General features: G+C 33.8%; 1 protein-coding gene across 14 annotated transcripts in view; it reads left to right on the top strand.

The window, feature by feature from the left end:
• Nucleotides 1-25185, top strand: part of ZNF532 (zinc finger protein 532) — a 118181-nt gene that overhangs the window by 57193 nt on the left and 35803 nt on the right. For all 14 annotated transcript variants that reach the window (XM_072605938.1, XM_072605937.1, XM_072605934.1 and 11 more), the window contains 2 exons: nt 11056-11237; nt 16742-16918. In XM_072605938.1, the coding sequence (XP_072462039.1) occupies nt 11056-11237; nt 16742-16918 (359 nt within the window). The remainder of the gene's footprint in view (nt 1-11055; nt 11238-16741; nt 16919-25185) is intronic.

Raw genomic sequence — 25185 nt, 5'->3', positions numbered from 1 at the left:
GAGCCACATTGAACAAATAACTTCTTTTTCCTACTGTTTGGAAGTTGATTTTTTTTTTTGAAACAAATGTTTTCGTATACCAAATAAATAAATAAACAGTAGATGGTACCATAAGTTTAGAATAAGTGAAACAAATCTTTTCACAGGAACAGGGTTAGGTTTTGACTTGAGATTTTAGATAGTTTAGCTCTTCATATTGTACTATATAGTTAAGGGCCCAGATTCATTGTCAAAGGTTCTTAGCATAGGTGACAAATTTTGGATATTTTTATTGTGTTCATTCAGCTGTATTTGTTGGAGTTTCTATGTACAGTCGCATACACTTAATTGGTGCCCTGCTTAATGGTGTGTCTGGGATGATAGCCAGGAAATAAATTCAGAGTAATATATTTCACTTCAGCGAATCTCAGCTAGAAATAAATGGCACACCTCCTTCCATTTAAATGGAATGCCTGCTGGGGGTTTGCAAGCCTTTTTTGGGGGGCAGGGGTTGTAGTTTAACAAGTATAAATTGATATTTAGAGAAATAAATTTCCCAGTAGGCAGCTCTTTATTCATTTCATGCTGCTTCTCTTTATGAGTACATGATCAGTGAGATTAGCCTTTAAAGGTATTTAAGTAATCATGTATTATTTTTTAAGTTACTTGACAAAATGTAAGCTCAAGATAGCTCCCCTCACAGCAAAAAAAGAAATTCTGCTTTTTTAGTACATTAAGCTTATATTGAAGTTTTTTCACCCTCCTTTCCTAAAGTGAGTTAATTAGGAAGGGGTTCCGCTGTATTTCAGAGGTGTTGAGTATATGATGTTAATTCAGCCTTTAAATTTTGACGGCATTCTTGCTGTTTTTTTATGTTCTGTTGTAAGTAATATTGAGCCCTTAAAGAAGAGTAGGGCAGTTTGGTAGGTCAAAAGGAAAAGAATAATATAGTGATATCAGGATATTCTAGTGATAATGCTTGGTGTTCTTTAAATCAGGTAAACTTCTTATACCATTACCTCTTCGTCAAAAGGGCAGAATTTCTTTTCATCTTAAAAGGACACTTCTAGATGTATTAACTGCTCTTGTATTCTCTTTGGTTTTTAATTGGTGTATTTTCTCCATTTCTTTGTAAAGACAAATTTGATATCTTAGGGAAGGGACTTGGGAAAACACAAAAATTTTTTTCTCTTAATTTTAACCCTCGTTTACACTGACAAATATAAGATTTTCCCAATTAAACCACTTTTAAAAAGTCAAATTCACATTAATTAAGCACCTACTTTGGGGTTAGGCACCAGAAACAGAAAAATAAAAGATAATCCTTTCCTTTAAGGAGCTTATTCTACTGGGAAAAGATATTGACATAGGTAAGGAAATATAAGTAAATTTTAGGAGGGCAAGTTCATTAGGAACTGAAAGGGGAGTGAGATAAAGTAAAGTAACTGACCAGTGAGCACTTTGTCAGAAGGTACTATCTTGAAAGAAGATCAGGGTTCTAGGAGATAATGATGAGGTGGATGTATGCTACAGGTTTGTACAAACTAGATAAAATGTTAAAGTTGAGAAGAAAAGGCCATTTCAAAATTGCTTATTTTTGCAATGTTCTGTTATATAGATCATTTCACTCTTCATCAGTTCACAGGAGTCTTCCCAGGTTTCTTGAAACTATTTCTCTTATGTCTCTTACCATACAGTAGTATTACATTATATTTCGATACCATAATTTGTTGTCATTCCTCAGTTGATGGGTAACCCTTACTTTTCCAATTTTTTAACACTATACAAAGAACTTGTGTGATTTATTTTTGTACATATATTTACTTTTATTTTTCCTTTGCCCCTTTTGGGGGTTTAGGAGTAGATTGTATTTGTAGACAGTGAGTTAGGAAAAAGTGAATAGGAAGAGATTTATGATGAGGAGTCAGGAGAATGAGCAATAAATACCAGGAGTAGTTGTGAAGAAAAGGGATTGAGGACGTAAGTAGGAGAGTTAACCTTGGTGAAGGGAAATATTTTATTGAGTATTACTTTCTAGGTCTGCTTTTCAGGGAATGGATGGAGAAGTTTATATGGATTTGATTGGTTTCTGATTTTCCATTCCATTTTCAGAAGTTAATGCCAGGTTAGTGTTGTTAAATGGTCATGGTATTTGTGAATAACGTAACCAGTATAACTGTTTTAACAGTTTAATAGGCATGTTTTAACTTCAGACTATCTCTGATTATACTTAGACAAAAAGACACTTTCTAGTTGTCAAAAATTTCCATTGTTTTATTTTCATAATTATAAAAATTTGACCCAAAATGTGGAATCATTTCTAGAAATCTTTAAAGCTGATGCTTACTGAAGTAGTTTCCAAGTCTTAGGTTTGGTTATTAGTACTGTATTATTAACATATTTTAGTATAGTCAATGAATGAAAATGTTAGTGTACACATTATGGAACAGCTGACAAAGTACATGTGTGTGCTGGGGCTAATCTTTTGTTTGAGGCTTGTGGTTTGTTTGATCAGAAGATTATAACATGAAAATATTTGTTGAGCTTGGTTTTCTGATATAAAAAGGTTTTTATTACTGTTTTTGGAGAGGGTGTCCAATCCTGTGATTTCATTGTTTCTGTGAATCCCTGGTGAAAAAATTTCTTCTACCAATGCAGATCGGTAACTGTTCTGCAATGTTTATAGTCTTAGAGAGTTGCTTGGGACTCTGAGCAGTTGGCTGGCTTGCCCAGGTCACACAGCCAGTCAGTATGTGTTAGAGGTAGATAGATCCTGAACCCAGATCTTCTTGATCATAAGACAGGCTCTTCCAGTAAATCATGATCTCTCTCATGGCTCTAATTTCATAATACATACTCATACACATAGGCACATACTCCTATACTTTGAAAGATGAATATTTTCATTGGTGAAGTTTCTGTTGACACAGATTTCTCCCCAACTCTCCAGGCTTTATTTAGTAGATGGTCTTCACAAGTTTCTGTGGCCAAAAACAGTAATAATAAAAATGATTGTGGGATAGTCAGTCTTCTCATGATGTACTTCTCCAATTTTAGCTAGGCAAGTGCTCAGAGAACAACAGTGTGTTGCTTCTGAGCCCATATTCAAAGTCAACATTGTAGGAAATTGTTCTTTGCTATCATAGGAGTTGAGGGCCAAGGATAAATATAACCCACTCATATAGGATTTTACTGTGTGTACTATCTATGTTTCTCTGTGTTTTGTATGTAGATTCTCATTTAGACTATACGTGCTTAATATTCATTGTCAAATTACAAATATGTTTTAAGCTTTTACTATGTGGGAGGTGCTGTTCTAGACGCCATAGACTTCAGCATTAACAATAAGAACTTGAAATCAACTTGGAAAAATAAGGCACTTAAAGTAAAACACAAGACATAATGTGCAGTAAGAGAGCCATGGAATGCTCTAGTAGTTCAGAGGAAAGCTAAAAGAGTCCTCTCAGAGTACATACAATTTGGTTTTGAAAGGAGGCTAAAAAATGGAATAGAACATTTCAAATTCTCATGACTTTTTGAATAATAAAACTTGGACCTAAGGCTGAAATGTTGGCATTGATGCCAATGTTATACTCAGTGGACCGGTCTACCCAGTTCCACACCAGTATCTTGGCAGCAGATAAACTAAGGCATGTGGATGCAACCTTTTGTTCACGTTTATTTCAAAGCATTTTTTGCCACAGTGGAGAGGGAGAATTTTTTTTGAGACAGCATTCATGATTTGACTCTCTGTGAGTTGGTTCTCAAGTGGTTTTATCTTTGACACAGATAGCAAACAAAACCCAAATATTTTTGAATCAGACAGCATGGATGGTTTTCTCATACTTTCCTTATAATAGATACTCAACTAAACTGTGCACATTAATTATGAATAATGTTGACTCTATCTGGGCTGAAATCCAGTTGTTCTCTTAATACAGAGAAGGGTTTACTTAAGTTGCTTTGACTTCATTGGAGAATTCTTCAATTTTTTATGGGAGAACTCAATTTTCTGAAAGTTTTTTTTTTCTAATTTTTGCCATGCTTTTTAAAAATTGTGAGGTTTCTTTTTTAAAGCATAAATTAGTAGAAGTAGTCTTTAGATTTGGGTATGTTCAGTATATAGAAATGAGGCATTTTCATAAATATATTCTGTTGTTTTTCTTAAATTGCAAAGCAGTACTAGCAAGTTGAGGTCAGCTTTAATAATTAATGTTCATGTGCATTGGCTTAGATTATTTAATTTCTTTAATAAAAATGTAGATATAGATTAATGCAAACTAAGATTCATTCTCTTAACTGCTGCTGTTAATTCCATTTTCTAATTATATGTTCTGAATCTTCAAAATATTGTGTTTAAGGTTTGTAGGCTCACACTCTGGCTCACAGCCAGAATAGTGTATTTAGCCACAACAGAAGAAGAAATATTTATCTTAACACTGAAATTAAGGAATTTTAAGAGTTTAAGGGAGATCTAGAGGCTTTGACATACTCAAGGTCACAAAATCGATTAGTTTCAGACCTGGAACTAGAATCCAGAGCTCCTAACTTACAATTCAGTACTCTGTTAGATCACATAGCAGTTCACCAATCTAAGAATTAGTAGATTGTTCATATATGTAATTTCTGTCCTAAATCTCCAATTTACTAAACTGGTGGCTACTGTCCTTAATCATGGTTTTTGACATATGAAGTTTACCGAAACTCAACATGTGATACTTTATAATTGTGAATTATAATTCTAGCCTGATTGCTTTTATTTTAAAAATTCTTTTGATTAAAAGCTCATGAGGACAGCAACTTACACTTAAATAAATAAATAATAAACTTTAGAATAGAAGGGACAACAAAATCACAGTCTGTGAAGTTTCTGATACTTAATGGAAATTAGCTGATATTTAAGAATGTGTCTTTAGACTTGTGACTAACTCAAGCATGAGTATAAGTTTTCCATTGAACCCAACTGATTGACATGTTTGCATAGTGAATTGCTAGTCTCTTCTAGGTCTAAAATTTTATGATTTTGAAATTTAAAGAAACTAGCATAGTATAGACGGAAGAGTTGGTAATGAGGACCTGTGACCTTGGACAAGTCACATTGTCCATTTTAGAGTTTAGTTTCTTCAACTGTAAAAATGAGAAAGCTATAGTAGATGATGATGCCTTTGGGTCTTTTTTAGGTTTGATATTCAGTGGTTTCTGAGTTGAACACTTAGATGAACTTTAGTAACAAAAGTACAGGCTGATATACATGGAAAAGAAAAGAAATCTGTCCAACATTCTTTGTGCTCTGGAACTATGGGAGGATGTGATGACTAACCAGGTTTATAAAGCAGCGGTGGGTTATCTGGTTCGGCCTTTGCACCAAACCCCTCATTATGACTCTCAAGTCTTAGAACAGGAGAAGGTAGGAGTAAGCAGTCAGGTTGCGGTGAAAGTGTCAAGTGAGGGAGACCTACTTCACAAGGACAGCCCTGTTGGGAAAGCTCCAAGTGTTGAGAATTATCAAAGATGGTAAATCTGGAAAGGGCATAGTAGTACTTGGAACTGAGGGAAATTGCGGGTTTGTTTTCATCACTTTCTGATGATGACCTGCCTTCTTGAGAATGAAAGTAAAAATGTGTTTTTGTCAAAGTAGAGACCTTGAACCTTTTTATCTCCAAACATTTTTTTCCATTTCTGTCCTTTATTTGGTGTTTCTTTCATCAAATAAATAAATTTTATTTTTTCTTCTTAAAGCCCCAGGATGTATAGGCCTATTGAAATGTCCTTTATTAAAAATGTTTATAAGATATAATTGTAACATGACTGAAATGGGTAACATGTAGAATAGGAAAGCTAACAACAGAAGCTTCCTTTCTCTACTTCATCAGGATAGGTTAACTAAAAAAGGTAAGTCTTACTCTTTACCTTGTTGCTTAAAACACAGGGAATCTCTCAGACTAGGCAAGGAATTCTGGAGATGAGGAGCACTTGCAAAAAACACTGTTTATTTTCCAAAGTGTGCATATCCAGATGAATTTTAAAGTGTAGTTACCCCTGGAGTTGAACATGGTAGACTTAATGTGTAATTTTCATTTGGACTTTAGGTCATATGAGTTACAACCACAATAGACCAAAAAAAAGTCATTTCATTTTCTGTCTCCATCTTTTCTGCCTTCTAACTTTTACTCCTTTGGAGTCCCATAATAACAGTATATAGTTGTCATCAAACTGAAATGGTGAAATTAGGGTGGTTTGGGGATAAGAAAGGCATTGTCAGTCCTTAGTCTTTGAAAAATAGTTACAAACTAGGCAGCAACTGAGTTTTCAAAGTTTTTTTTCCAAAAGCTAGTAGAGTTTCACTTCTGCCTCTTTTATGGGTAGCCAAATTATGGCCCACACTAAGAGTGGAGGTTGGGATTTATAAATGTGGGGTTATTAGTACTGTAAACTATTTTACTTAATCATTGAAAGATAATTCATATGGTTGGTCTATGGCTTTTTCTGTGGCATAACATTTAGATTTTCTTTTGTAGTGCTGCAAAGAAAGATGCTTTGGAAGGAATATGAAAAAAATCCATATGTTTCTATTATTGGAATAAGAAGTTTTATTTTTGCCGTTTTCTTATGTTATCAAAGAATACTCCAGATTCTCCACTTTTATATTGCTACTTATTAATGCATAGATGGCAAAAGATAAATTGTGGCATTGGTTCTGAAGCTCCCTAAATGTGGTAAGATAATTTTCAACAGAGTTCTGCTTAGGCTTTTGCTCTTAATTGAGCTTGTGACAAAATAAGTCAAAATCTAAAAGCATTTCTTTTAGTCATAGAATTTTCTTTTAAAAAATTACAATTGCCCTTGAAATTATATATGGATATTTTAAATTTTAACATTTAATACACATCAGGAGAATGAAATGAAATGCTTTGTGTTTTTATTTTGAAGTTAGGAAAAAAAAAAGTCAGGACACAAAATAGTGCACAAATCTGTTAAAAATCAGACATAATGTGGTAGATTGCCTGACCACTTAGGAAACAGAACCAATTTACTAAAAGTATGGAACATCATATTAAACTATCAGAGTCTATGTGACCTTTAGATCCCTAATTAAAATACTGGTTCAAGCTAATATAGTCTACTTTGAGCATATGCTGTTCGGAAGGTCAGTTTTGGAATTCTCAACAGAAAGAAACATGTGCCACATTTACTTGCATATTTCTCTTCCACCATAACAGGAAAGTATTTTGTTGCTAAAGTGTGACTAAGGAAAAGAAGTCAGAGGTATGAAATTATTGTCATGTCCCTCTCACAGTGAAACCTAGCGGTCATAGTATTTCATGGCCCCTTGATTAACTTTGTAGCTGTAGAGGCCACAAGTTCCCTGTACAGCCAAGGCTATGAAGGTTTGAGAAGTATAGTAACAATGTTGCTGCTACTAACAACAGTAATAATTAGCATTGATAGAGTGTTTTTCATATGTTCATTCGTTTATTTCATCTTCATAATAACCCTGTTATGTAGGTGCTATTTCCATTTTACAGAAAAAACTGAGACACAGAGAGGTTAAAGGCTTTAGTCCTGTTGGCTAAGTAAGTGATTGAGGCAGGATCTGAACTCTGGTCTTTGTGATTTCACATCCTGCTTTCTCTCCTCTGTGCCACCTAATTTGCCCCTAATAAATAGTAATTACAGTGATTTTTCCTAATTTTATTTTTTGTTCACGGTAATATACTTACTAATACCCATTTAGTCCAAAAGATATTGAACCATTTACATAGATAATCAAAATTATGAAAGTAATATGCTTATTCCAAAGTGATTTCAAGGAGAATCATGGGTGAGTTAGTAGAGTTAATCAGAACTTCATAGGGCTCTGAAAAACAGGTAAACTTTGGAGACCTCTGCCAAAACACATGTGCCACACAGTGCTAAGAGTTCAAACTTACCCGGAAAGTCAGCAGAACAGGTACCCGCAGTGTTCTTGGGAAAACACATCACCATTTTCTGTGACTGTTTTGTCAGTAAGAGGTTTATTTCCCCCACAAAACAAGAATGACAGTTCATATTAAGCCATGAGATCAGCAGTTTTTAATAGTTTTTGTATCATGGATGCTTTTCAGTCTGGTGAAGCCTATGGACCCCTTCTCAAAATAATGTTTTTTAATGCATGAAATGTAGTTTACAAAGGAAACCAAATACATTGAAATACAGTGATCAATTAAAAAAAAAAATTCATAGGTCACATGGTTAAGAACTCCTGATCTAGATCATAACTCTCTAGTTAGTGTAAGAATTCGTTCTCTGTGCTGAAAGTGAGGAGTTAAGTTAAAAATTTTTAGTTTTATTCAGGCCTTTAGGGATTTAGGACCACTGTTCTGCTAAAGACAGCTTTGGAGATGCAAAGATGTGGTGTAGGGAATAAAGGAGAAAACTTAAATCATTTTCCTCAGAATGGTGGTGGGGGAAAAAAAGGAAAATACTTGAAGAGGAGAAATATGTGAATAAATGTGGTCTATGTATATAGAAACAAATATTTTAAATATCCCACAAGATGCCCTAGATTTAAGGATGATCGTGTTCACTTATTTTCATTTAGGGGATTAATCTATATTATTGTCCTGCAACTGTCATACTCCTGCTGAGGAAGGAAGGGGTATAAATCCATTAGAAAAATAAAAAGGAGAAAATAGAGTTGAAAGTATCATATGAGACTTTGGTGAGGAGAAATATAAGAGCAAATCTTTCTTCTTCAAGTCAGCTTTTTAAGTTACTTTTGCCCCTATATCCAGTACATTATAAGGAGACCATGATTCTGGTGAAAAAACTCTCTTCCTATCCTTTTCTTTCTGCCCTGTAGGCTTGTTGGCATCTGAATGACTTTAATGAACACAAAATGCACATGCAGACTGTAAAAACATTTTCCAAATTGTTTTCTTAGTTGAAAACCCTTTGTGTAAAGATTCGTAATATTTCAGAAAGAAAAGTGCATTTTTTGATTTGCCTGACATCAAAAGAAGAATTTTAGCACTAGTTAATAACTTTCATTATTGAAAACAACAAAACCTTATCGACCAACAAGCTCACAATTATATTTGTGTTACTGAGGGTTGCAAGAGGGGAAATGACCAAATTTGATTTATGATTCTATTTGGCAAAGCATAGCACCTTTGTTAGCTTAAATAAGACCTGTGATTTGCTTCTAGAGCTTAACGTGAAAATATTGACAGTCTCAACCTATGACAATTAAAGAAACTCCTAATATATTGTGTAAATTCAGTCGTTGTCATTCTGTACCAGGCATTGGACAGTCTACAGTGAAGGCAGAAGATTTTATTTCTAAGAAACAAATGGTTATTTTAAAAGTAAAATTATAGACAGGGTCCTGATGCATGAATTTGCTTGTATGTTTATTTGTGTTTACATAGATAGGAGACTGCTATCTTTTTAATGGGACTGTATCTCATGAAAACTATCTGGAACATCTTTGCTTTGTGGTAGGAAGGAGAGTGTAATGAGAATTGCAAGTCCTGGGTTATAATTGTTTATTTGTCACTGCATGACTGAGCAAATCACTCATCTTCAAAGGGAGAGGATTGAATTAAATGGATTTCTAAGATCCTCACAAACTCTTTCTTTGATGATAATTATTATTTAATAATTTTAAAGTATGGCTTTAAAAATATTAAGGCCAAAAGAAAACGGACTGGACCTTTAATTTTATTAGTATAGTAAACTCCCTCTAGCAGTGCAGGTGTTCAACACAAATAATAGTCTTAGAGAGTTTCCTAGAATGTTGAGAAATTAAATGACTTGCCCAGAGTATACAGATAATATGTATTTAAGGGTTGGAACTTGAATTTATATCTTTTAACTTTGAGAACAGCTCTCTAGCCCACAAACTGTGCTGCCTTCTTTTCTGGAGAAATCAATATAAAATTCATTTGATAGTATTTTTAGTCTACAAAAAAATGGAAAAAGTCCACAGTTAAGGCCTTAGACTAAAGGGAACGCATTTGTTAAAATGTGTTGGGTTTTCTAAAAAGCCTCAACTTTGTATATAGGAGGCAATATGGTACAGTGGTTAGAGTGCTGGACTTAGTATCAGGAAAACCTAGGTTCAGTTCTTGTCTCACAATTGATAGTTACAACCAAGTCAGCTAAAGCAAATCATTTAACTTCTCTGAGCCTTACTTTCCTCATCTGTCAGATGAGGGGAGGGTGTGTACCACATGACCTCTGAGGTCCTTTCCAGCTCTAAATCCATGATCTATGTACAAAATATATTTCATATTTTTGGATAAGAGTGCTGGATTCATGTGCTTTAAATTCAGATAGGTTTTAATATAAAAGCGTCATACTGACTCATTTTCATTTTATGTGTAAACAATCTTGTAATTTAAAGCTCTTGTATAGACTTTAATCTTTGACCTTGATATCAGCAATCTTAATCACTTATAAGGGAAAAGAAAATGGTCTCTTTATCAGTTTAAAGACCAATTAAGGTATAGAAAAAAAGAACAGCTAATTAGTGTGGATGTTCCTTTGCACTCTTGTATTTCGAATTTCATGTTACTGAAATGACAGAAATCAGAGAATGGATTAGCCTAAAATTTATTAGTATTTTGAAGAAAAAAGTTGGTTGGGGTTGTGACTACTGCCAAGGTACAAGTCTGCATGAAAAAGTTAAGCATGATTTTTTAACTGTATGTTAGTAAAATTTAATCTTTAATTGTAGGTAAAATGCTTTTTCCTTGTTACAAGACAAAATTAAGTACAGACTGTTGTATTTAGGTAGCATTAAGGAAATACCACAAACTAACAAAATTAGAAAATCTATGTGAAACTAGTAGTATTTTTTAGTTCTCACTTTTGGGTTGGCTTTAATACATTTTATGTTTTTGCATTCACAAGTTAGGGAGTGACATGTTTAATTTTTATTCTTTAGTTTGCATTTTTCCTTGGGCTTAGCCTCAGTAATAATAATATTTAAAATGATAGATGGATTTTTTTTTTTGAGGTTTAACAAGTTCTTTGCAGATTAGAAAATACCTAGTGGGACCAAACTTTTTTTTCCCCTTTTGGTTTATTTAGAAGACATGCAATATCTGCCAGATGCTGCTTCCTAACCAGTGCAGTTTTGCATCACACCAGAGAATCCATCAGCACAAATCTCCATATACGTGCCCTGAGTGTGGGGCAATCTGCAGATCGGTCCACTTCCAGACCCATGTCACCAAGAACTGTCTGCACTATACTCGGAGAGTTGGTTTTCGGTCAGTATGTCATTTGCTTGTGTGCAAGTAATATTTATTTGTTTGTTATTAGATCTCATTTTGAGTGGTCCATGCACACAGTGCCTTGCACATAGTAGGTGCTTTATAAAGGTTGGTTAAATTGAATTAAGTTGAATTATCACAGTTTTCATTGGTATACAGTGATACCTCAATTAACGAATCTTCCAGGAACAAAGTTTCTTTGTTTTATGCTTTCTATAATTTAATAATGATGAACGAAAATATCACATGTATACTGAGCAGCCCTGGTGTGCACCTTGAGTCTCAGTGGCATTGTTTTGCTAAGCAACACATTATGTAGAGCTGTGCAAAAACAGACTAAACTAAACTAAACTTCAGCATACAGCTTCTGCTTGGAGCACAGCCAGAGACAAACAGAGCTGATGCTAGGCAATATCACTACGTTGGTGAAACTTTTCTTAGATGTCCTTCCTTTACTCTTCTTTTTTCATGTTGAATTATACTATATCTTCTTTCACTGTAAGAAAAGATCTGCTGTTTGTATTCTCACCATCAGTCTCTTCTTAAAGACTGGAGCCTTAGCGTCCATCGTACTGGAGAGATCCTTTCTGGATCTCTTGCTGTCCTCTCATCTTTTGAATAGAGTGCAGTTTACTTCCCCAAACTCCAAACTTTAACTCTTTTCTGTGTTCCACAGTACCCGGATGTACAGTTTGTTTTCTGACACGTTCAATTAGCATTTGATTTTACAAACTAATTCCTTTATTTTTTGATGTATGCTGCTTAGAATCTGCCTCTGGCAATGACATTTCTGAGAACACAGCTTATTATAGAATACAGTCTCCTTGTTAATAGAGGTATTACTGTATTTTACATCAGGCATAAAATAAATATTATGTATGTGTAGTACTCTTGGATTCAAAGTGTTATACTAGAAGATGGTTTTATTATTATGTTTTGTTACTTAAATGCTCTAAAATTAAGTTCTCCCAACAATGGGATACTTTTGTGGGAGCTCAGTTTTGCCCATGGTTGAATTCTTAATCTAGAGTAGCCTTTTCCCTTCCCTAATTTATGAAACTAGGAGGTTTGCCCCACCTTTTATACTGTAGTCCTTATTTTACTACAGCCTTAACTTCTTCTACAAAAGTCTAATATGTTGTTTTATTTCATTCAGTATCTTGTGGAAAGAGCCCTGGGCTCTTAATAGGGGTGGTGATATCATAAGTTCGTAACAGTATTTCTAGGACAAAAATGAAATAATTGCTATGAAAACCATTGGGTTGTTTTAAAGAAAGGTATAAATCTGAGATAGTTTAATTATTATGTTAAACGTATTAACAAAAAATTCAAATAAAAATAGAATGCTTCCTTTGACAGTTGTCGTAGATTTTTAATGATTACTATGATATTTAATATTTCCTAGTAGCTTTAAACATTTTTCCCATAGATTTTAATAGCTTCTACAATTTGCCATTGGTATATATTGTGTAAATATTTACTGAAACATTACTATGTCTAGAGCATGTTGGAAGTAGAAAATGTTGAAATGAATTCAGAGGGAAAAGTAGAATTAGCTGATTTTAACTACACTTGTTCTGTTTTCAAATTCTGCAAATTATTGCTGTGAGTATATTGAAAGAAATAAATTAGCTGTCTTTGACTCTTTCACAAAATTGTAACCCCATTTACTTTTTTCAAGTTATTTGAAAAGATCATCATTTTGCATTATAATTTTTTAGTAGAAATCTTTTTAAACTGTAAATTTTTGTCTTGTCCTGAGGCTGTGAACCCATAGGGATATGCATGTCTTCTCTACAATATAGTTTGTAGATAGAGTATGCTGGTAAGTGTTAAAAATTGGCTCTTAGAAAAATAAGCATGACACACTTTTGAGTTTAATGTGCATTACTAACATTTTCTTCATCACTCTCTTAAGTCTAGACAATAAAACATAACAATAAGTCAACCCCTTATTTGTAGTTTGCTGATTTTCAAGTTGTAAGCTGACTTTGAAAATTTAATAGTTGGCTCTGATGAGTTGTCATCAGAGCCAACCCAGGCACTCCACTATTTCTACATTGTGCCTTTTATAAAGGAAAAAATACTCCTCTTCAGTCACAGAATTTTCAGGTTGTGGTCTTCTGTGCCCAAATCTCTTACCTAAATATTTATGGAATTACCTTTCTCTTACTAAGGCCTAGATACACTCTCTCCTATGACCACACTTCCAACCTCCACCCCAAGCAATGAAATTAATAATTTTCAACTTTGCTTGCATTATGGTGGTTAATAGCGACTAAATACTTTGATTTCATAATAAAGACTCTTTCCTCTCAGTTCTCCCATTCCATAGTGTGATTGCTAATGTAAAGTGACCTCTGGATCACTTGCTTTGGTCAGCTAGGTACCTGAAGTTCCCACCCACTTGTTACACTGGATCTGCTTCTGGTGGTTTTTCTTTACACAGAAACTTTCTTCAGTGGAATGACTGTATCTTTGTACCCTTTAAACATATGCCCTCTTTTTACCCTGATGGTACCTGACATAATACAACTTGAGATTCATGAAGTGATTCATAGATAGAAGAATTTGGTGAGCAACTGGATCTTTCTCTGGCTGAGGTCTGTGTCCTGTTTTTCTCTCTTAATTCAGATTATCCCCTTGCCTCTGTAGCCTCAGAAACCCAAAGTTTCCTTTTCTTTCATCTGTACCCACAGATTTTACCATGGTCATCTCACTTACAATACCACAGCACTTTCACCTAAGTCCTTATTTATGACTTTACTTTCTTGTGCAACCACTGTTGCGATTCTATTTCCCATGTGCTCCATGTAATTTAGATTCCAAGGACCCTAAACTATTAGGTATTAAATTTTGGTATTAAAGATACTTTGACTCCCAGATCTCCTTTTTTTGAGGACTAACCCCCTCTTTCTTTCTCATGTCAGAGAATCATTCTTTCCCCACAGACTCCTGTTTGTACAACACTGGACTCCCCTTTGTTTTCTAAAGGTCACTTTTCAAATTGTGGATGGGAGTTTCTTTTCTTTATAGTAGAGCAGAAGATTATTCTGTCTCATTAGAGAGCTCCCTTTATTTTTGTATTTTACCTAACTTCACTTTACTTTTATTTACCTCCTCTGTGTTATTTGTATCTTGTCTCCTGGCATGGCCACCAAGCATGTCTAAAAATGAATAACAAGTCACATTCACGTAGCTCCTTCAGGTTTTAGAAGTGCATTAGTTATTGCAGTCTCACATTACAGGATATAGAAGTATTATTACTCTCAGTTTACAAATGAAGAACCAGATTCTGAATAAACATCTTGCTCATGGTCCCATAGTTTAATAGAGTTCTGAGAGCAAATTTGAACCTAGCTGGCTCCCCTGATTCCAAGTCCAGTACTCTTTCCATTAGGTCACATTGACTTTACCATATAGACCTACCTTGAATTTTGCAAGTTTTAACCTAGTTACCTACTTCCTTGTTTTAAATCACTGCCTTTTCCACAGTTTAATGTATTGATTGGATGGTGATTTCCCACAAGAGCAGTTATTTAAATAGACTTCTGTCAAGATTCAGAAAGACATGGAGAACTTATTCTTATACTTCTGTGTTTCTTGAAGAGAGAAATGCTAAAAAGCCTTTAGTTTATGCCTTCAGTGCGCTCCAGAGTGCGCATGCCTTTAACCAAGATCTCTTTTCTAGTGATTCTTGACATTTTTCCCCTGAGAATGTCATGTACAATAAGCATACGTTCAGGAAAAGAGCTTGGATCCACAACAAAGTATTTCATTACACAGTGAATCAAATCATTGTATTACTTAAAACCCATGAATAATAGTGTGCTTGGCTTAACGTTAGAGTCATTGAATTTACAACATTTATAAAATCTCAGAGTTGGGAGGAATCTTAAAGATTGTCTGGTCCAGCTAGAAAAGAGAGGAAACTGAGGCACAGTGAGGGCTAGTGAATCACTCAAGGTCATTAGGATGAATTGATGGCAGACTTGGAAGATCCCAGGTCTCCTTACCATATCTATCCTCTTTGTCCTCTTTGCATTGTACTGTAATGCTTCTCTCTTTAATTTAGTACTAGTCCTTTACAATCCAGATGGCTTTTAGTTATTTACATCGCTTTTCTGCCTTAAGGACTAGTGCAGGTGGATAAAGCTTTAATATTAATCATGGATATGATGATAATAACAAGATGTATGCTTAACCAATAATGTTCGTCATGTAATTCTACTCCTGTAGTATAAGAATAATAAATTGAGTTGGAGAAACTTTACGTGACGTGTTAATAGAATGAAAATTACTTCGCAAAATGCCTGATGTGTGCTACCTTGAAGGGTTAGAAAAGAAAGACTTCAAGTCAGATAAAGGCCATAATGATAATAATAAAAATGGAATTACCTTGAATGAAGGTAAAAGCAAAGGGGAGTTGAGGTAGACAAAATTTGTAGGATATAATTGTGATTCGAATAAATTTTAGCAGTTAGAGAAATGATCCTGAAGGAAAAAAAGACAGATGGCCAAGTATAAAAGAGATGATGCATGAAGAATAATGTCATGGAGGTGGAGAAGCAATTTTTTCCCTAAGAATGTGGATTTTTTTTCAGGTTTATAGTTAATGCTGTCATTTAAAATGTTTGCCATTAAATTGGACCAGTACAATGAAAAATATTTCTCTGTAGATAAAAGCCAGATGGTAATGCAGTGAAAAGTTAACTTTGCTTAACATCTTTCTGTATCTGTGCAACAAATAATTTTAAAATTTTATTTTAAATTTAAAATTTAAAATATTAACAGCCATCATATGTCTGGAAAGCAAATAGAGAAAGTCCCCATCAGCCATGTTATTGGTGTCAGTTGACCTTGGCTGGTGGGGACTCTTAGGCCACCTTGTCGTAGAATGTGGGTTACCCCCATTCCCCATTTGAAGATGTGATTTGGCTGTAGGGATAGAAAAGAAACCCAAGACCATAGAACTGACTAACATAGTAAGAATCACCTTGAGCACAGAAATTGCTCTTATAATCATAGAATTTGTTACCTTAGAGACTATATATTACAGCCTACTCATTTTACAAGTGAGGGGACTGAGGCCTAGAGTGATGAGGTGACTTAACCTAATTTCACAGTTAGAAATTCACAAGGCCAGGATTCAAATCCATTTCCTATGAGGGGTTCTGTTCAGTACATCAGCCTGCCTCTGTGTCTCAAACTAATAGATCTGTCACATAGTATCACCTTAGTCAGGTTCTTTGCCCCTGCAAAGTTTAGAGTTGTGTGAGAAATGAACCGTTTAAATATTATTACTGGTTCCTTTGGCATTCCTCAATCTTAAAAAAAGAGTTGTACTGCAAAGAAAAAAAAACGAAATGAACTCATAGTCTCTAGAAATCTAAAAAGATAAAATATATCATTTGATTTTTAAAAAAATGATTTAATGACTTCATTTTTATTTGGAATTAATTTAACAGTCTTCTCTTAATGCTTCTTTTTTTTTTAAACAGATGTGTACATTGCAATGTTGTATACTCTGATGTGGCAGCTCTGAAGTCTCACATTCAAGGTTCTCATTGTGAAGTTTTCTACAAGTGTCCTATCTGTCCGATGGCATTTAAATCTGCTCCAAGTACCCATTCACATGCCTACACACAACATCCTGGCATTAAGATAGGAGAACCAAAGTAAGTTATATTAATTTGTGATTCTTCTTCACAACATTTTAATTATAGAAAGAGGTTCTAAATGCTATGTTTATTTAAGGATATTTGAAGATATGTTGATGCAGCATGAAATCTAGCACATTAGGATTATTTTGCTGCATGCCAATTGAAAGTTAGTATTTTCTAGAATGATGAGCATAAATTATGTGATATACATATACTTTTCCCCATAAATGTATAACAAATAAGCAGTTTTTTAAAAAATTATTCCCACTCTTCTTTCCTTTTAAAAACAATTTCCTTCAATAAATAACATTTGTAGGACAGGGAATATTTTAACTATATCTTTTGTTTTTGGTATGATGAATTTCTAATCAGGTATCTTTTCATTGTTTCTTAATGTTCATTCTCCTTAATGAGAAAGAATGGAAGAGAGTGATGGAAAATGTTGTTTACTAAATTTATTTCATAATCTGTACAACTTTGATGAGGTTCTCATTTTATCTTTATCTTACCTATTCATATGTCACAATTGTCTAGTTTCTTATATTGTTAATCCGAATTCAAACTAAAATTTTCATATATAAAAGAATTGTGGAAAGTTCTTGCTACAAGTATGTTATGGTAGTTTGTTATGGTAGGTTCTTTTAACTATGTTAACAGGAGGGTTTTTTTACCTAGGGTTTGTATACTTGATTTTATAAAAAAAAAATTTTTTTTGATAAGTATGTTTCAGTACAACTGATTCCTTTTTATAACCCTAGTTATTTTATTTTAAGCATTTAAAAATATTATTCTGAGAAAAGATTCATAGGCATCACCAGACTGATAAAGTGAAGAATGACTCAAAACATGCTAAGAACCCTTAATATCAATCAAAATACTTTGCACATCATATCAGTCATCCTGAGAGTTATCTGGAGAAAATAAAATGGAGCTCCTTTGTAACGTGAGTGTTGAGTATAGGACTGATACCTTGTAGACTAATTATGGACACTGGGCTTTTTCTGTAGGTGTTTGGGGGATTTGAGGGACGTAATTTGACCAGTAATATTCTGATTCTATCTAGACTGATCTGTATTGTGAGAAAATTTTTTCCGGTTAATTCCAGAGTACATAACCAGGAGGAGTTGCAAAGAGGCATATTTTGGCTTGACATAAAGGAAAAATTTCTGAATAATTAGAACTGTCCAAAAATTATTTGAGTTGCTTTGATACATCATGGACTTCCCTCCTTGACAGTCTTCAAATGGAGATTAGATGATCGACCATCAAGTCATTACCTGATAACCAGGGAATCAGGGATTATTTTCTGTGTGTGGATTGGACTAGATGGTAACTGACATCCATTCCAATTCTCAAATTATGTGATTTTGTAATACTGTTCCCTTAATCCCTCAGCTTTGATCTTTGTAGATAAGAGATGGAGAGGCAAAGAAAGGCTACTCCAAAAGGAGTACAAAGTGGGCAAAAGAATAGTTAGTAGAAATTGACCTCCTGTCTCTCAAAATGTTGGTAAAATCACCACCATGTTTCGCTTGTCATCTGCATGTCCATGAGGCTCTTAGGCATCCTTGCAATCTTATTGTTCTATTAAAGGGATGCAGTGTATGCAACAACTTGATGTTTTTAAGTGTCTAAAAATGCCACCCACCCATCTGTTGATGGAAAATCCAGTCATGTATTTCTTTGGGAGACTGGCTCCATGAGGATTATTGGGGCAAATATCAGTTTTCATGAAGAAAGGCAGAGATTTAGCTCCTTCTAACCCACTTGATAAGCAGACTCAAAATGTTTATGTATTTTTGTGTGTGTGCAGTATTTTTTTAAGGAAGAAGGGAGAGTAAAATTCCACATTTTATTATCTTTGTAACCAGAAAAAGTAGACAATTGCCAAATAATTTTAGAGTAGCTTCTCATTTATCCACGAACACGGGAAATTATGTATTTCCACATAAGTTTGTTTTCTAAATAATTGAAACTTAAACACAGTAAGTTTTTTACTTTCATTGTTTGGGATAGACTCATTCTTAAGTTTTATTTTGCTTTTACCTTTTGGTTCAGATCTGTGATTTCACTGATGTAGATAGAAACTTCAGGTGAAATTATTTTCTCTTCCAATATAGTCTTAGGGAGTTGTTTAGATCAACTGACATTCCCAGGCTCACACAGTTAGTCTATGTGAGTGGCAGGCCCTAATCTCAGGTCATCCTAACTCTGAGGTCTGTTGCATCATGCTCCCTTTCTAAATAAATATTCTTGACGTTTCGGGATTATCACTATAGATCTTTGCTTTGGGGCTGTGTAGTAATACGTGTCTGCTTTTCAGGGATTTCCTCTAGCAACAATTCTTTGACACTTTCTGGTTTGTTATTCTGTTTTCTGCTGTTAAGTGGGGAAACCACATGATCAGGTTTATTAAAATTATATGTTAAGTAGGGGATAGGAAAATTTTGAATGAGAACTTAAGGAATTAATTTTATACCTGGTTTGGGGGCTTTGTAAGAATCATGAGTCCTTCTTCATTTACTTCCAGTTTGGGGCTGTGTTTTGGAGTGTTGAGTTTTCCAGAATCTGATTTCTAGATTAATAAGAACATTACTATTTTTCCCCAAATATAAGATGTAACCAATACAAATATGCAAACACAAATACACATATGACCATATAAAAATTTAGGGATCAGTATTTCATGGGGTAAATGTTGTAGTTATTTGTTCCTTATTATTAATATTATGCATTTGATTATAAATTCAAGATATTTGTATTATGTGCGTTGGAGGGGAAGGAGGGTCTAGACCTGTGACTTCATCGGTTAGGACACGTAAAAGTATGGAAATTTCCTTCACTGATTCATATCAGAAACTCTCCAACTTACGGTCTTAGAGAATGTCCCAAGACACTGAAAGGTTAACCATTTTGTCCATGGATCTGCAGCTACTATATTAGAGGCAAGATTTGATCCCTGATCTTCTTGGCTGTTAATACCTCTAATCCACCATGTCATTGTTGTAATGTAATATAAACTGTTGTGTGACTCTCCAAAGGACAATATGCCTTATTTGCTTTATTGATATTATAAAGAATTGTCAAGAACTGCTAAATACTCACTGTGCTAAATTGTCTATATAAATGACTATCCTTAAAAAAAAAAAAGACCTGATGTTTTAAAAAAATGTTATAGTCATTTTCTTATGCCTGTAAGTGGAACATTAAAGTATTTGGCTTGGGTGTACATTGCGAGTGATTTCTTTTTGTAACTGTTATCCTGCTAATTATGTTTTTCTTCAGGTATAATTAAATTACTCTGAATTCCCCTTGCATGTACTAACTGAAGGCAATGAAAAAAATAATCTGAAAGTCTTCTGGGTGTTAGGAACAAAGCCAGATGATCCTGAGTCATCCATTAAATGTATAAGTTACATTTATGCAACTACATATTGTATTCAGGTTAATTACTGTAAAGAAGAATAAGTATCTATTTTTCCTTTATTGATGACAAGATAGAAAGAAATGGATCTAAGTTTCAAATAAAGTGATTTGGGTTAGGAAGGAGAGAGAACATTATGCTTTTAAAGTTGGTTTCTGAGGGAAGCTGTGGAGGTAGAGCTCTGGAAGATTACAGTCTCTATGGGGTATTTTAAATATTGTTCTGCCTGAAGATGAATGATAGAATATATGACCTCTAAAGGGCCCTTTGAATCTTGTGGTTCTATCATAAAATAAATTGGTCTTTTATTTAAAGCCTTGTGCTATTTGTATCACTAGAGGAAGGCTGGAGGCAAATCCTAAAGGGATTTGTATAGTTCATTCTCCAGATTCTGCTCTTAGCTATCAGTGCAAACACCCTGTAATTTGTATACCTTTTTGGGGAGTACTAAAACAGGACTACCAAATTAGACAGGGAAAATGAGAGTGGAAAACTAAATATATAAAATAAGTATTATCATTATTGCTGCTATTCATCTTATGCTCTCCATAGCTCCTGGCATTGCTATAATCACTTAATTCAGTAAATATTTGTTAGATTAATTTTTAACGGAGAGATTTAATAGCAAATGGAATAAATAAAAAGACATTTCTATAACCAATATCAAAACCCAAGTCACCTCAGGTCCCTCAGTATATCAATAAATGATTCTTTTTCACTTGTCCATGTACTCAGTCTCAACTTATTCAGCTCATTTCAGTTAATAAAGTCTTTTAAATATCTTAATATTTCCATCTTTTTAGTACTAACAGGAAAGTCAGCTTCTCTTAAGCTTGTCATTGAATACTCTTTATAAACTTCTTTATAGGATTTCCTCAAAAAACAACACAAAATAGTTCTTTTTAAAAATCAGTTTTTATTGATCTTTAGGTTTTTTCTTTAAAATTAAAAAAATTTCAATTTAATTTTATTTTGTTTAAAATTCTTTTCCTCGTCTTCCCCTTCCCTGTCCATTGATAAAGAATGAAAACTAAAACCCATTATACATATACGTAGTCATGCAAAACAGATTCTCACATTTACCATGTCCAAATAACAAAGAGAAAATAAAATATATTTCAATTTTTACTCTGAATCCATCAGTTCTCTATCTGGAGGTGAATAGCATATTTCACCATGAATCCTTTCGCATTGTGGTTGGTCATTGTGTTGATCTGAGTTAAGATCTTTCAGAGTTGATTATTTTTACAATATTATTATTATTGCATAAATTGTTCTCATGGTTCTTTTCATTTCACTTTGCATCAGTTCATGTAAGTCTTCCCAGTGTTTTTTGGAATCCGTCCTTGCCCTCATTTCTTACAGCAGAACAGTATTCAGTGATAATCATATACCATAACTTTTTCAACTGTTGTCCAATTGGTGGGCATCCCCTCAGTTTCTTCTTCTTTGCCATTAAATAAAGCGCTTCTGTAAATATTTTTGTGCATATAGATCCTTTTCTTCATTCTTTGATTTCTTTTGGGCTTGGACTTAGTAGTGGTATCGCACAGTTTAATAGTTTTCTGGGTACAGTTCCAAAATGCTTTCCAAAATAGTTGGTCTTGTCACAGCTTCATTCCAAACTCTAAAGTCCAACTTCCATTCCAAAGTCCAATGCTCCCTGTTTTCCTGTAGTCTCTTTAGCATCTATCATTTTCCTTTTTTGTCATCTTTGCCATTCCAACAAGTGTGAGATGGTATACTGCAGATTTGTTTTAATTTGTAGTTCTCTAATTATTAGTGATTTGGAGCATTTTTTAAAAGGATGACTCTTGATAGCTTGGATTTCTTTCTCCAAAACCTTCTTACTGATATCCTTTGACCATTTTCCAATTGAAGAATGGCTCTTTTTACAAGTTAGTTATCATCTTCCTTTTTTTAACTCACCTGCCCTTTGCACAGTTTTAATTTGCATGATTCTGAGGGGGAAAAAAGCTTTTTTCTTTTTCTGTAACCTAAATTTTCACTTTAGTTTCAAGCCCTGACTTACGAAGATACAAATATACTTTAAAAGACACAAACACATAGTCATGTACTTGATTCAGATTTCCTTCAGATTCCTCACTGGTACTTCCCAAAGTGATGCACTTAGCTTCATTTAGTTCTTTATTGTTGTTCATTCATGTTTACTTTATTTTTTATCTTTCCCTTCCCTTCTGTGTTTGAACATTAAAGTTATTCTGTCACTCTAATCTTTTTGGTCACATGATGCCCCAAATCCTCTTATTTCATTTTTCTATATGTATTGTTAAGCCAAATTCTTTTCTGTGATTATGGATTCTGTTTAGGAGACTTTGTGATATTTCTGTTGCTGCTGCAATCAACATAGTATCAACCACAAACTGGAATGTCTTAAAGACCTTACCTGTGGACTCACTCATCCACCTAAGGTCCATGATGGTGGGAAACATTTTTGGCAAGCATATGTGTTATGCTTTGCTTACTATTAATAGTTAAGGGCTAGTTAAACAAAAATTATCCCTGGTATTGAATCTATCAAGGAATATTTAATGATCCTAACTTATGTACTGGGAACATCTTGTTGGGAAGGAGACTGTAAAAGTTGAATTTCTCTCTGCTGAGTCAAAACTTTTTTTTATAGTTAATGGACACAATGGCATATTGTGTTCTCTATAACTTTCAATTTCTGTGACCGTAAAGATGTTATCTACTATAGTGTCTTTTGTGAAAGAATGTTTTTTCTTTCTCATCATCATCAGAGATGTATGTGTAGATAATTCTCAAAGCTCTGCCGTGATGAGAATGTAAGTACATGGATCGATAGTTTAGGTATCTTCTTGATTGGCTTTTTTTTTGATATAGTAATAATATCCTTGAATATTTCCAGTCATATGATATAGTCTCCTCTTTCAGGGATATCTTGACATTCTGTTCTTTATTGCCCTACAAAGTATACAGTCTCTAACATGAACCACATCTGTGTATACTGTACTGTATTTGGTCTAGTCCAGTTTTCTTCCTAACTTTTTCTTTAGTGTCATTGTTGATCATTTTACTTGTCTGAAAATAGAGTAAATTATTTTTATCCTATCTCCAACTCTAGGATTGTAAGGAAAGTACTTTGCATAATTATGCATTGCTATACTTATTGCTCTTTTTATCATTAACATTAATAGTTGTATTGATTAATAATTATTCAGTTCAGTTCAACCAACATTTATTCAGTGTTTGTATTAAATTGAATTTCACCTGCTGCTTAAAACTGTGTGACTCTGTTTTCTTCCCTTAGGGACAAAAACACCTCTGACTAAAAAATTGATTTTGTGGAAGGTATATTTTTAAAATATGACAAAATGAACTACAGCAAAGGACTCATTTTTTCATATAACTCCTTCATTAAAAATTTAAAAAAAGGAATCCAGTCTTTAATTCTAAAACTAATTTCCAATTTCATATCACATGAGATAACTAACCAATAGCATTTCCTGAGTTTAAATACAGAACTTTTTTTTTTTAATCAAATACTTGACTTCTCAAAGCAGGACACATAGATGGTTTCTTCTGGAGGAAAATGTCTTCATAAACCTGTAAAGTGATGGGCACTGTGGAAAAGAGGGAAGCAGAGTATGAGTCTATGTGTTTATACTTTTACAGTATACTTGTATCTATATAAGTCAAGGGTTGAAACTAAAGTGAAAATTTGTGCTACAGTTAAAATGACATGTTTTTTGTTTTTTTTTTCCTCTCAGAAATAAGGCAAATTAAAACTTTAGCAAAGGTGAGTGAATTTAAAAAAGGGAGCTGGAGCCAAATGTAGCTCTATTATAGGAAGGAAGAGTTAAAGCTGGAATAAAAGAATAGTAATTGCTATTGCTATAGTTGTGTGCTGCTGTATACAGTGTTTGAAAATATTAGCAGTGTTATTGCCACACTATATAAACAATTGTCATTAGGTTTACCATCTGATTTTTAACATTTTCTGGTGCTTCTTTGGTATGTGGAAGGTTTTGTATGTGTGTGGGTGTGGGTGTGGGTGTGGGTATATGCAGATATATATGCAAAAGAGATTGGAAGGTTACATGGAATAAATCATTTGTTTTCTTTAGGATTTTGTTAAAAATTTCTGTTCGCTCCAAAAAGTAGAATCATTCAGATTACAGGGTTTCATTTAGTTTCTAGGCTGTTCTTTGTTCATTTGTTTGTGTCCAGTAGACTATAAACCCTGTAAGAGCAAGAGTTCTTTCATTTCATTCTTTATATACCTAGCCCTCAGCATAGGGTATGTAATAAATGCTTATTGAAGTAAATTGAACTTCTGAGTCTTTTAATTTGGCATTTTTGTATTAAATTTAGTACTATTAGTTTAGAGACATTGTACTATAGTGGAAAAAGTGTTACTCAGATTGAAGACATCCACATTGAAATTCTGCCTCAGATAGATCTCAAACCTTCTGTCTCCTCAGCTGCAAAATGAGGAGACACATTTTCACTACCGATCTCCCAACATTACTGATTGGAATATACTTTACAAGCCTTAGAGAGTTCTATAAACATATTGCTATTTATTGAAAATTATTTGTAAAAGGTAACTAAAAGGGGCATCAAACATTTGGGAGATGTAGTATCAAGGTTTTGTATCCCTAACCTGGTGATTACATATGTATGTACATACATACATACATATATATACACACACATACATGCACACACACACAGACATACACACATGAATTTTAAAGGACAGTTTACTTAGACCAAACAAAGTTTCTGTTCTTCAGAAGCATTCTCTGGGTTCATTGGGTGACCAAGTTTATTAAATTAAGCAAGTTTGGGGAATTAGTGATAACAGGCATAA

Source organism: Notamacropus eugenii, chromosome 4 (assembly GCF_028372415.1).
Source record: "Notamacropus eugenii isolate mMacEug1 chromosome 4, mMacEug1.pri_v2, whole genome shotgun sequence".
NCBI lineage: Eukaryota > Metazoa > Chordata > Mammalia > Diprotodontia > Macropodidae > Notamacropus > Notamacropus eugenii.
Note: the sequence above shows the minus strand (reverse complement) of the source record. Positions and strands in the feature narration are given on the sequence as shown.